The 12,404-nt window shown below is 37.8% G+C and overlaps 2 protein-coding genes, 1 long non-coding RNA gene and 1 pseudogene across 3 annotated transcripts; 2 read left to right on the top strand and 2 right to left on the bottom strand.

Moving 5' to 3' along the window:
* The first annotated feature begins 285 nt into the window (after positions 1–285).
* Positions 286–2,014, top strand: LOC125605303. The gene is made up of 3 exons (XR_007336799.1): positions 286–455; positions 688–738; positions 1,425–2,014. It is a non-coding gene; the product is annotated as an uncharacterized LOC125605303 (long non-coding RNA).
* A 2,566-nt stretch (positions 2,015–4,580) lies between these two features.
* On the bottom strand, positions 4,581–6,481 carry LOC106405413 (CASP-like protein 4A2). Its single transcript, XM_013845973.3, has 3 exons — positions 5,871–6,481; positions 5,066–5,201; positions 4,581–5,000 (listed from the first exon to the last, which is right to left on the bottom strand). The coding sequence occupies exons 1-3, from the start codon at positions 6,386–6,388 to the stop codon at positions 4,806–4,808; spliced, it is 849 nt and encodes a 282-aa protein (XP_013701427.1). The 5' UTR covers positions 6,389–6,481; the 3' UTR covers positions 4,581–4,805.
* Positions 6,482–7,708: 1,227 nt separating this feature from the next.
* Positions 7,709–8,974, top strand: LOC106425993 (annotated as a pseudogene).
* Positions 8,975–9,148: 174 nt separating this feature from the next.
* Positions 9,149–11,058, bottom strand: LOC106425983 (bidirectional sugar transporter SWEET5). The gene is made up of 6 exons (XM_013866702.3): positions 10,803–11,058; positions 10,672–10,708; positions 10,361–10,577; positions 9,914–10,075; positions 9,714–9,833; positions 9,149–9,615 (listed from the first exon to the last, which is right to left on the bottom strand). The coding sequence occupies exons 1-6, from the start codon at positions 10,843–10,845 to the stop codon at positions 9,472–9,474; spliced, it is 723 nt and encodes a 240-aa protein (XP_013722156.2). The 5' UTR covers positions 10,846–11,058; the 3' UTR covers positions 9,149–9,471.
* Between the last annotated feature and the right edge of the window lie 1,346 nt (positions 11,059–12,404).

Genomic DNA, 12,404 nt, shown 5'->3' with positions numbered 1-12,404 from the left:
GGAGGACCACATAGTTTGGAGTGTCTACAGCGAACAAGCGTCTTTATAACAAAGTTAAGTCATGCTGAAGACATCTTATTCCTTTTCTCGGCTCAGGATTTGAATTCGGGGACGAATTCCTTCTTAGTGGGGAAGAATTGTAACGACCCGGATTTTTCTGGTGGGCCAGTTTGGCCTTTATTAAAAATTAAAGTCTAATTCTCTCTTTTTACTTTGTCCCACATTGGATGTTTAGAAAACCTACCTCCCTTCCCTTCTCCTATATAAGAAACTTCATCATTTCTCTTTATTCTCATCAAGTCAAAGTATTTCTTTGCGTGTGACGAGTTGTTGTTGAATTATTCGACGACCAGTCACTAGTGAATTTTCCGGTGGGATTTCCGGGTGAGCTTCCGGCGAGATTTCTGGACGAGCTTCCGGTGAGATTTCTAGACGAGCTTCCGGCGGGTTTTCTAGTAAGTTTGTTGCCTCCTTATTTCTAGTTATAGGAATATTTTAGGAAAGTTTCTAATTTAGGAAATAAGTTATATTAGGAAAGTTTCTATTTTAGGAAAGTTGCCATTTTAGGAAAGTTGCTATTTTAGGAAAGTTTCTATTTTAGGAGAGGTTTCATTTTAGGAAAGTTTCCATTTTAGGAAACTTATTTCCAGAGAAGCTGAGCTTAAGTCGTTGATTCTCGTGTTGCAGTTGACCTCAGCTGACCGCATCTTCCGTTGTTCATTTCAGCCTGTGGCTAAGGTGAGGGCTATCCCATTAAATCCCGAGCTAGTTTAGTACTACTATTATGGAAAGTTTAGTTTCGAAACATGATCCGTCTCTGTGAATTGAGTCTGTTTGAGAGTCTTGTTTGTTTATTATTACTATTGATTGTTAAACCGAAAATAGGATAATAGAGGATTCAACGGTTGACTGAATTGAATGAATTAAGAACTGTTATTTATATATGTATATACATAAGTCTGTTATGAGATTGCGGGGCACAAAGATGTTGTGCTAACGGCGCATTGTGTGGAGATTGCGGGACACAGAGACGTTTGTGTTAGCGGCGCATTGTATGGAGATTGCGGGGCATATGGACGTCTATGCTAGCGGCGCATTGTATGAGGGATTGCGGGGTACAAAGACGTTTGTACTAGCGGCGCATAGGTGATTGCGGGGTACAAGGATGGACTCTTGTACTAGCGGCGCATAGAGTTATATATTTATATCCGTATAAGGAGAATGCGGGGTGTGTGATCTAGTTATGCACTATCAGCGCATTTGATGTTTTTATGTGGTGTATTAGACACTGTGTTTGTTTTATGCTAGAACTAGGCCTACATAGTCGTAGTGCTATGTACTGAGTCAGTGGTTTGTGGTTTAGCATCCCATACCTCACGGAGTAACTCCCCTGTTACTCACCCCTCCTTCTTTCCCCCTTTCAGGTGAGACTGACGAGCAGGAGTGATTTCTATCGGATTGGTGCTTTGGGAGTTTTATTTCTTTCTTTTTCAAACTTGCGGATTTTATGCTTTTATCGATACTCTCGAGATTTATTATGTTATTTGGATTTATGGCTATTTATTGGATTTACGACTTTGGAGTTGACTTTTGAGAAGTAATAAATGGAGATTTCAGAATTTTATTTGTTTATTTTATTTTAGAAATTACGGGTGTTACAATTTAGATCAATTGGTGACAGCTTGTCCTGTGGGAATGCTGTTAAAGGGTGAGGTCCTGGGTTCGAGGCTCACCAACAACCTAATTATGGAGTTAGAGAGAACTCATAATAGAGGGGTTGGGGTCGGTGCGCTGCAGCGCTGTGAGCCTAGGGCCCATGGGCGGGTAGTTCCACGGGGCGGGTTGTCACACTTTTCTTTCGGTTTCTCATATTTTTCTCAATGAAACTCAGGTTTGATTTTCTTATTCCTAGATAGTGCTTAAAAGTCTAAAATGTTTCTTGTGGAACAAAGAATCGCCCTCTAATGCCAAAAGGATGTTCAGCTAATTTAGGCATTCTAATAACAGCCGTCGAAATTACTAATAACGAGACATGGATTTTGTTGGGGGTGGATTTACATCCTCTCTCAAAGCCCATTAGACAATAAATTAGACTCATTTTACTATGAAGCCCTAGCTTCTTCCTTGTATAAATAAAGAGAGACCTCTCTTTATCAAAGGATCTTTTCCTCTCCATTTTACACTAAGAACACATCTTGTAAAGAGTTTATGGATTATTAGATTTACTTTACACTAGTAATCATACTTGTAATACAATCTTTGATCAATAAACTCTTTTTATGTTCATTTTCCATTTGATTTCTATGTTGATTTCTCTTAAACCTCAAAAATCTAAGAAACTATTTCTTAAATTTTTCATTGTATGAATCCATCATAAACACCATTTTTGGATCAAACAATTGGCGCTAGAAGGAGGGGAGATTGACCGTAACAGGTCAAAGATCGTAGCTTTCTTCACCAACCACAAAGCTTTGCTTTGGACGTACCCACCAAAGATCCTCGTAGAGCTTGTAGTCTCGATCCTCATAGACGTGCCTGTGAAGCTCACGTCTCGATCCGCCGGCGAAGCTCCGTCTCGATCCGCCGGTGAAGACGTCTCGATCCGCCGGTGAAGTTGACGGCATCTCGCCCACTTCTGCGCAAAAGTCTCGTCCAGAGCTCCTCATCTCCAGATCAGAACTTCAAAAGATGAAGCTTTCTCCCCGACACGAGTTCATCCTCATCACATTCTCCGGCTGGATCCAAAAGTCTCGACTTTTTTCTTGGGATTTATTTCTCTCGGTGGAGTAAAACGGGAGGAGATGAAGGTGGCGAAGAAGCAGATCCATGCTGTCACGACATGGGTTCGCCAGCAACCACCGAAGCAGAGGCCTAAAAGCTTTCGCCGTCTGGTCGTGCTAAGAGGAGCTTTCGTGGAGAGGTCTGAGATCAATCGAAGCAAGAGGCATCAATCAAATGGTTCTGTCGAGAGGAGGTGGCGTCTCCGAGATCGCAGTCGCCGACAAAACCGACGAGTTGTCTGAACGGAGAGCTCAAGCTCAAGGCTAGCCGCCGGTGAGGTTTTCTCGGACGGAAAACTTGTGCCCACTCGACGCACAGATCTAACCACGAGTTTGATCTCATCCAATGCTACATACGGCTCGATCATGAAGGGGCGTGGTCATGCCGGACACGGTCTCTCTTTATTTATACAAGGAAGAAGCTAGGGCTTCATAATAAAATGGGTCTAATTTATTGTCTAATGGGCCTTGAGAGAGGATGTAAATTCACCCCTCGCTCAGGTACGAGTTACTGGCCGAGTCACTACTTCTAGGGATGATTTCATAGTAAACACTCCTAGCAAGAGTACAACTCGCGTCCTAGGCACGAGTTCTCCAGTCAACTCACCTAGTAAATGTACTCCTCGCTTGGGTCGTCAAATGTAAAAGCGCTGAGTCCATTCTCTTATAAACCCTATTCGTAAAATTCGTAGAGATTGATTTCATCTCTCTCAACAAACTGGGGGGCTTACTGTTGGACCTGGGCTTTGCTCCCAACAAGGCTTATAAAATAATGGGCTCAGCCCATTTAAAAAGAAGTCACTAGGAAACCTTAGACCTCTTCCTTCTATAAATAAGGAAACACTCATCTTCTAAAGAGGAGGGCTTTTAGCCTTTCTCCCATCTTTCTCTACTTCTAGAGAGAGAAACACCTCTCCACATGCTTTCATCTAGGCACTTGTGATCCCATCGTGGTAGAACTACGATTGGCTTGATCCCCATTTGGGATACGTAGGCATCCCTTCACCGGATCCAGCCATAATCTTTAAACCCCTTTTTCTCTCTTACTCTCCATTCATCCAGTTCAAGCTCAGCATGAAAACCTCTCCTAACCCCACCATCGAAATCTGTCTATCTCCTGCACAGCACCGATTTCGGTTCAAACAGATTTTCATATATTTCCAATTTTCTATCTTTTAGATTTTTGGTTTTGTGGAATAATGAATCTATTAGAGCATCTTCAACCCCACTCTATTTTTCACTCTAAAATAGAGTTTAGAGTAAAAAATGCTCCAATAGTACTCTATTTTTCACTCTATAATAGAGTAAAAAATAAGTTTACTCCAAATATATAGTAATTTTTTTTTTGTTCATCACTCTATTTTCTACTCTAATATAGAGTATCATTGGAGCAAACTCAAACTCTATTATAGAATTACTCTATTTTAGAGTAAAAAATAGAGTAAGCTATTGGAGATGGTCTTAAGCTCATCCATCGAGTCCCAACTTGCCACAATTTATAACTACTTCAAGTCCTTTGCTGCTTTGAGTGCGTTCTCTTACGCTAAAATAATAAATACCATTGAGTAATGTTTTTCAATCTCAAAAGATATTAATGTGTATATTCTCATAATGTAATACAATGTTATAAATACAGAAAAATAACAAATAAATTCACAATCCTTCCATTTTAAAAAACGAAAACCAAAGTTTCTAGCTAGTTTCATTGCTCGATGTGAATAAAAAGTGGGAACCTGCTAGTTTGATCACTCAACTAATAGAGATATCCAAAGCTGTTTTGACAAGAGCCACCTACCTTGATTTAATAATAGGTAATAAAAGAAAGCAAGTCAAACCTTGATCCACAAGTAAGCTCAGTCATTTGCTTGCTTGCCTTACTTAAAAATATTATTGAGATTTTTTATCACACAAAGGGTAGCAAGAATCATTACCATGCTGGTTTCTAAGCTATAAGATAGACTGTACAAAGACAAAAGAGTCATATCTGGTCTCAGACTCTCAGGCAACACACAAAAGAGGATATAACTAAGAGGAAGCATGAGTGAATAGCCTGTAAGAAGAAATCAAAGCGCTGACCGCAAACGCCCCAAACGCTACAAAAGAAACCGCGATGGACGTGGTTGCCATTTGAGTAAACTCATCTTTGCCCCAATTAGATATCCAATCATCAACTCGAGTAGCAGCACATGAAGAAGCCGACATCAGAAGATATGCAAGAAACTAAAAGCTCATTAGAATCAATATGCTTAGATTACAAATGCAAAACGTTAAAAGGCGCCACTCACTTGATCCATGAAGAAGACGAAGATGTTATGAAATCCACAGTTTAACATGTAATTCTCTTTCGCGATGTAGCAAGCAGCGTCACAAACTTCAAATGCAGAGTATACGAATGCTATAACGTTCACAAACAAACAATACCTGCAAAAGTTCGTGTTGTTAGCATGGTCTACCCAACAACACGAACCCTAAGATTTCAAAAACTTTAAACAACTTTAGTAAAGATTTCAAAATCCTTTTTAAATAATTGAGGAATATATATATTAACTCTAAAAATTTGGGGACTCAAATCAATCTATCAGTTAGTCATGTGGGTTCGGTTACTTCGAGTTTTTCGGATTGGTTAATTCGGTTCAACCGAAATCTTCCTAAATTGAAACGAAAATTTTTGGTTCGGTTCGGTTTTTGGTTAGCTCGAATTCAATAAATTTTCAAAAATTTGTACCAAATTTATTGAATTCAATTAAATTTTGATTTAAATAGGTTTAAAAATTCAAAATGATTAAAATAAGTTATTTGGGTTCAGAGTTTTGTTAGTTTGGTTGGTTACCATCGGTTTAACATGCTTACCAGCTCTTACCATCGCCGTTTTGATTTGAACTAACCAATTATCAAACCGAAAACTGATTTCTTAACTGCCTAATCGAATTGAACATCCTAACCGAACTAAACCGAAAATAGAACTCTTTGGTTCCTTTAAGAACCGCAGGCCTAGTTTCACTCGGTTCCTGGGACAGGTTTTGGTTGTTAGTTTCAATTTTTTCAACTCTAAACCCTAAAAAAATGTAAAGAAGAAGAGAGTGACGTGACCTGTACTCTTTGTAGTGATCATAGGAGTCACCGCTCCACCCTTTAGTTTTATCAGCCGCCATGATCGAAAACGATATCACGCACAAAACTACTTCACTCACTCTAAACCCTAGCGCCGCCATAGCCACCGATCCATCTCTTCTCACTCTGTTCGCCGTCGTAGCCGCCGCAGATTCTCCAGCCTTCCTCGCCGTAGTCTGCGGACCTTCCTCTCTCACCCAGCGGTTGAGCACCACCATAGACGACGGAGACTTATCGGAAGAAGAGTTCGTCGGAGCCGCTGCTCTCGCATTTCTCTGATACCGCGGCGGCGGCGGATACTGAGGAAGAGGCGGCGGAAGAGGCGGGAACTTGCCGTTGGGGTACTCGAGTTTGAAAGGAGAAGCCTCGGGGGAGACGTAACGGCTCTCCGGCGGTGGATCTCCGGCGTCTGAGAGAGGGGAGTGGAATCGAAGAGGAGAGAGTGGCGATTCGATGTAGCTCTGTGGTTCTGAGTTCGATGAGGTGGTTCGCTTCATGGTGGAGGAGATCGCCAGTTCGATACTCCGGCGACGAGCTTTTGTGTGTTTGTGTGTTTGTGCAGTGAGAAAGTGAATGAGAAAAAGAAACTTTTTTCTAATTTATTTTCGCGGCAATGGAAAAAGAGGAAAGGTGAGCGGGACCCACTTTCTTATTTCTTCGTGGAGAATTAAACGCCTCAGTGATCCACTGTGACGCTTCTATCAGTGCACCTGCACTTAGATATTGTTAACCAATAGTGATTCACCGCGTGTCACAATGGATAATCAGTGTGCACTCAGATGTTACTTATGACGCAATCATAAGATGTGTTAGCTGATTTTATTTGCTCTTTTTACTATCCATAAAGATTCCATATAGCAAAAGTAATATACCAGCTTACTAAATAAAAAGCACACGCATACGATATGCATTTTTCAGTTCTGTTTGAATTTTCTTACTAATCACGAATTTGTAGTCAATACATGTAATAGCATAAAGGGTATTTCATTAGATTATTTTTCGACTTATCATTCTATATATACATATATAATTATGTATAAATCCATCATTTTGGTAATATATAAAAAAACCAGAAACATAAGCCAATTCTCGAGTGAAAATCAGCACAAAAGTTAAAGGTAGTCTAAGAAAAACACATAAAGAATATACACCAAGACGAAAGCCAAGATAAAGTAGAGCGTCATTGATCTCTATCAATTATTTTTGTTTTCAGTCTTGTCAAATATTTTGTAGTTTTTGAGCATTCCCATTTGAATCAAATGTCTTCTCTCTTTAAAGTAACAAAAAAGTAAAATATTAAAAGCATTGTTTTGCCTTTTGCTCTTTGTTTAAAGCACAAAGCGATCCACCCACTCCTGCTTATTTTTTCTCTTTTTTTAAAAAAATTATGTCATTACCATATGAATTTTCAAAATCCATCGTCACAACTCTTTTTTTTTTCATCTTACAAGCATTTCTTTTTGTTTGGGATAATCGGTCGCAAAATTAAAGTTGTTCTTGAATCAGTTTAAACCAGATGGAAGCGATGATTTTAGCAGCCTGATAAGCTCCTAAGAGCATGTACAACGGTATAAATCAGGCAATCCTTAGGAAAAATCCTTAATGCTTTTTGATTAAAGCAATAATAAAAGAGGAAGGTAAAGTTAAGGATGATCCTTAATTAAGGATAAAAATACTGAAGTCCTTATCGTGCTGGCACACTTTGATTGGTCCGTTTATTATCCTAAAAGACTCGTTGAGTTCACTCTCTGTCTCTGTCTTCTTCGCTTGAGCTTGATCGATGCTCTTACATCCGCCGCAGTTCCGATCAGTAAGACATGAGGTACGTGTTTAAGACTTTAAACCCGAAGATGAAACTGATTCAGTTTGGTTGGTGTATAATCCACAAAAAAAGTTTCGTGTGATTTTGTGATCTAAGATTATAAAGTCATCATCTTTTAGTTAGTTTACTAGTGGGTTTTGCAATAGAAGATAAGAGTTAAGTTCCCAGAGGATAAGCTCGAATCTTGTGATCGTTCAGTTATAGAGAAATTGTATTATGCTTTGTGACGAGTAGAAGGTTATTTCACAAATCGTAGAACTTGTTTTTATAATGATTTACTTACAAAGGAATCATCTTTCACTTGATTGATACAATCCTTTTCAAAGTTTGCATTTTGATGTGCTTCAATGTTTCTTGAAACTCATCACAGAGAATTTATAAGTTTTTTTTTTTGGTGATGGATTTCTTGTGTAATTAGGTGGCAACACAGTATAGTTATGAGGTTGTTTTGTCATGTGTGCAGTCATAACCCGGAGGTTCTTTGAGCTCAGCGGTCTGATAAGGTTTACCTAACCGTCGCCTTACCTGATGCAAAGGACATTTCAGTCAAATGTGAGCCTCAGGGCCTATTCACTTTCTCTGCTCTTGGCGCCCAAGGCAAGCTCTTTGAGTTCAGCTTGGAGCTATATGGGAAGGTTGTGCCAGTAAGTGCCCATTTCTTCTCTTTTTAAATCATAAGAACTAGCACATACTTGTTTTTACAAGTTATTCCTATGCTATGTATGATGCAGGAGTATAGGAAGAACGTTACAAACTGGAACCTTACATCAAAGTAGACTGGAACAAATGGTGTGATGAGGATGAGGAGGTCAACTGTAAGTCGTTACAAACTTATTGTGCATACAAGTGATCTTAGTTTTCTCTAGTCTCCTTTGAGAAAGGCATATACAAATCTAAAGTATTCTCATCTCCTTGGTCATAAGTTGTTTCTAACTATAGAATCTCTATTTTTGCTTCTTCTTTGCAGCTGAGACAGCCTCTGATGATGAGAGTGCAGTAAGTGCTTTTTCATAATTGCTTTGGTTCTTTCTATTGTTGTTTAGCTAAGCCACTCTGATTGATAATCTTTCCTCTTTATTTTTATAGTTTGTTGATGAAGATTGTGAGAGCAGTGATGATGATGGATTGCTTAAGTTTCAACAACCTTAATCTTCTTACTTTTAAGGTTTTACAAATTTAATATTTTTTTTTCTTAAGGATTCTATATTGGGTAATACCATTGCACATACATTTTAGAGAAAAGTCTTTAACTATTTAAAAAGCAAAAATATATATATTATATAGCTAAGGACTCCAATGGTGGGTAACACCATTGGAGTTGCTCTAATATACGAGACTTGGTGAGTAAATACACTATTTGATTTCAGGTTCAAGGATCCTTAACCGGCCAGAACCAAAACAAAACCTAAGACAAGAGAACCTCTGTTACTCTGATCTTAAACATCAAACCGTAATCGACTAGTTTTTTTCTCCAAAAATGTTATAAAATAATCTAATAATGTAACAAAAATTACATAAGATTCACAACTTGTGAAAGTTATAATCATTTCAAATTTCAACAAAAAAAATGAAACCCCTTTCTTTCTTCGTACTCAAGAAACGTTACTTCAAGGGTGGTTCCTCTTCTTCATTATTTTTGTATTTTCGGTGGCATTTCTTCCGATACTAAACCTAACGATGATGCTGGTCTTACCACTCGATGATGGCACTTCTTGTAAAACATAAGAAAAATGGGAAAGTAATCCGTAGCTGCAATTATCAAGCTTGGGAAAGCTCGATTTCAGCATTCAAATTGCTCTTTTCTTTATCTTCATCATCGTCGCTCCAGTTAGTTGTTTTATAGTAAAGTGCGTATAATATAAATTGTATTGTTCCTGATAGGCATCCAAGAGCATTTGGGATCTGTTTTCATGAAAAAAATCAGCACATCACCGCTTTTTAGTAAATAAAAAAGATATATCGACTGAGTTGAACATCAAAAAGGTGAAAATGGAACTTACCAAAATATAGAGGTCAAATTTTAGACATGCATAAACAATCCAAATAGCTCCATTCATGAAGTTGGCTAATGACAAGAAGAACGGCATGTACTTCACGCTCTTTGTCTTTATTACAAGTGCCTGTTCCACATTAATGAAACACATTAGTTCACAAGAAAGCAAGAAATAAAAACAACGATAGAGAAAGAAGAATAGCATACCATGACGGTTAAAGGAGAAGCATACATGATAATATTGAAAATAATGCATAAGATCCCAACAAGCATAGATCTCTGTTTTGTTGTATGCAAAAAATACAATGTGCAGAAGACCACCACAGCCATGAATATCACCTCAATCACCATAGCTATTGTGATCCTTTTCTGTTATATAAAAATAAAATTTCATCAAATACGGATTCAGAAACCATCTTTCTAGAGATTTTTCATAGCTACAATTAAAATCGATCCTGGACACAGCCGAATGAATCATTCGATTTGACTCCAAATTTTTAAAAACTTTTATATATGTTGACCTTCAAATTATCAAAAAAATTTATTAAGATTACCTAAAAATATATATAGCCGCATATATCTCAGTTTCGGCCAAGGTTACAAAAAAATGTATTATTGTGCATGCATGTTCATATTGGGGGTTTAGATACTTACGCGGACAGGCGAGGTAGCAAAGATGAAGAAGATGACGACATACACGAGTTCCATGACAAGACCAGCCCCATTAATGGTGATGACGAGGAGACTATCAGGTTGGACAAAAGGAAGTCCGTAAAAGGTCCACATCATGCAGTTTAAAACTGTAGCTACGTATGGATCTGGCTTAAACTCTGATACCGATTTCATCTTACATATCTTCACCATCGTTGGTCTGCATAATTGAACATATATACATACATTATTGCGTGCATTAATTTAACATCTTTTCACAAAAACAGAACATATAAAATGTTAATTTATCTTACATTGGAGCAGAAAACAAGCCGAAGGCGATCACGTTTCCTTAACATAGCCAACAATGAATTCATTGATTAGCAACGTTTTTGTTTTATTGATTGACATAATTTGTATGTTTGGTTAAATTTTGAGGACTTACCGATGATTCCGACGATCGTCCGGGCAGTGTTGGTGTCCGTCATGTTGCTATGTATCTCGCCAAATTCTTGTCTTTTTATAAATTTTTTCAAAGATCTTATCGAAATCTATAGAAAAAGAATATTAAATTTACTAATTTGATTTTTCTTTCTTCTTTATGTAAATATATTTCTTTAGAGTCTTGTCATTCTTGTTTCTGATATTTGATAGGTTAGGTTTGATTGATGAAACAACTCCTTTTTTGCCTTTTCCTAGTATTTGGATATATTTTGGTTTACGTTTTATCAACAACAGAAAATTTTGGAGTTTAATAGCAAAGTTCGTGAATCAGTAGAATCTGGGTAGACTAACAAAATGCGTAACACGTGTTTAATATATGAACCAGGAAAACCGTTGACTCCGCTCATACCTCATGCATGAGAAACATCCGGCTCTTCGTTCACATTCATATATATACTCTTTTCGGTCAACAAAAACAAAATATCCTTTCTCAACTTTCCAATCATATTAACAGCATGATTTACAGTTAAAGCTAAAATTTCATTCCAAGCCTTTTGTTTCTTTTTATATTTATAAATTATTTAAAATTTGAAAAGATAATAGTACACTCGAAAATCTCATTGTTGGTTGGTTCGATGATATTTTCCTTTTATGTGGATTGGATTTTCAAAACCTATAGTCGATCATAAAACTATGCTGCTTCCAAACTCTTGTTTTTCCTTTACGTAATCTCCCAACAGAATTATAACAAAGAAAAAAAGGAAAAGTCATGTAGTTCAACAAAAAAATGTTAAAAAAGGAAAATCATAAACCTAGTGGTAATAAGTTTTGTTTTCATTTCATATATATATATATATTGTATTCTCCTCGTTTAAGACCCACAGATGACAAACCTGACACCATGAAGAGCCAACAGAAGAAGAGCTCACTATCTCCAAAACTACAACATCACCAGCCAGATCTCAACCATAGAAAAGAATATAGTATCCACATCCCTTTTGATCTAACCTAGGAGATACTCTCGAGACTCCCGGTGAAGTCATTTGTGAAGTTCCATTGTGTATCTAAGCAATGGTCATCTCTTATCACGAACTCGATCATATACTTGGTCTTTGGCTACACGCCTCCTTGTCATCTTCGACCGTTGGACGCTGGACGCTTGAATCTTCGGTAATCTCTTTGTCTAGTTACCCTCTCAGCACAAACAAAGAATCAGTATCTGCGGAACAAGACGGTCACCGGGTCACGCATTAGTCCGTGGGATAGAATATTGCAATATTATGTATCAATATATCCGCGGATTAATCTGTCGTTTAACAAGATCAAGTCAGTTTTTAATACACAACACTTCAACGAGACAACCCCTTGTATTACCAAAGATCAAATTAGAGATACTCGCAAGCTTTATGGACGAGTTCTTTGGTTATGATCCCGTTGAGAATCAATACAAAGTGTTTTGCAAGTTAGAGCGTCGCAAACCTTTGAAGAATCTTATCAAGATTTCACATTGGGAGATCCAAAGAAACAGTGGAGGATCAATGGCGGACCTAAGAAGGCTAATGGGGTGTCACCTGACACCCCTTAAATATGTATAAATACCATT

Source organism: Brassica napus, unplaced genomic scaffold, assembly GCF_020379485.1.
Source record: "Brassica napus cultivar Da-Ae unplaced genomic scaffold, Da-Ae ScsIHWf_741;HRSCAF=1074, whole genome shotgun sequence".
NCBI classification, from domain to species: Eukaryota; Viridiplantae; Streptophyta; class Magnoliopsida; order Brassicales; family Brassicaceae; genus Brassica; species Brassica napus.
The sequence above is the reverse complement of the archived record's forward strand: the minus strand, read 5'-3'. Positions and strand labels throughout refer to the sequence as shown.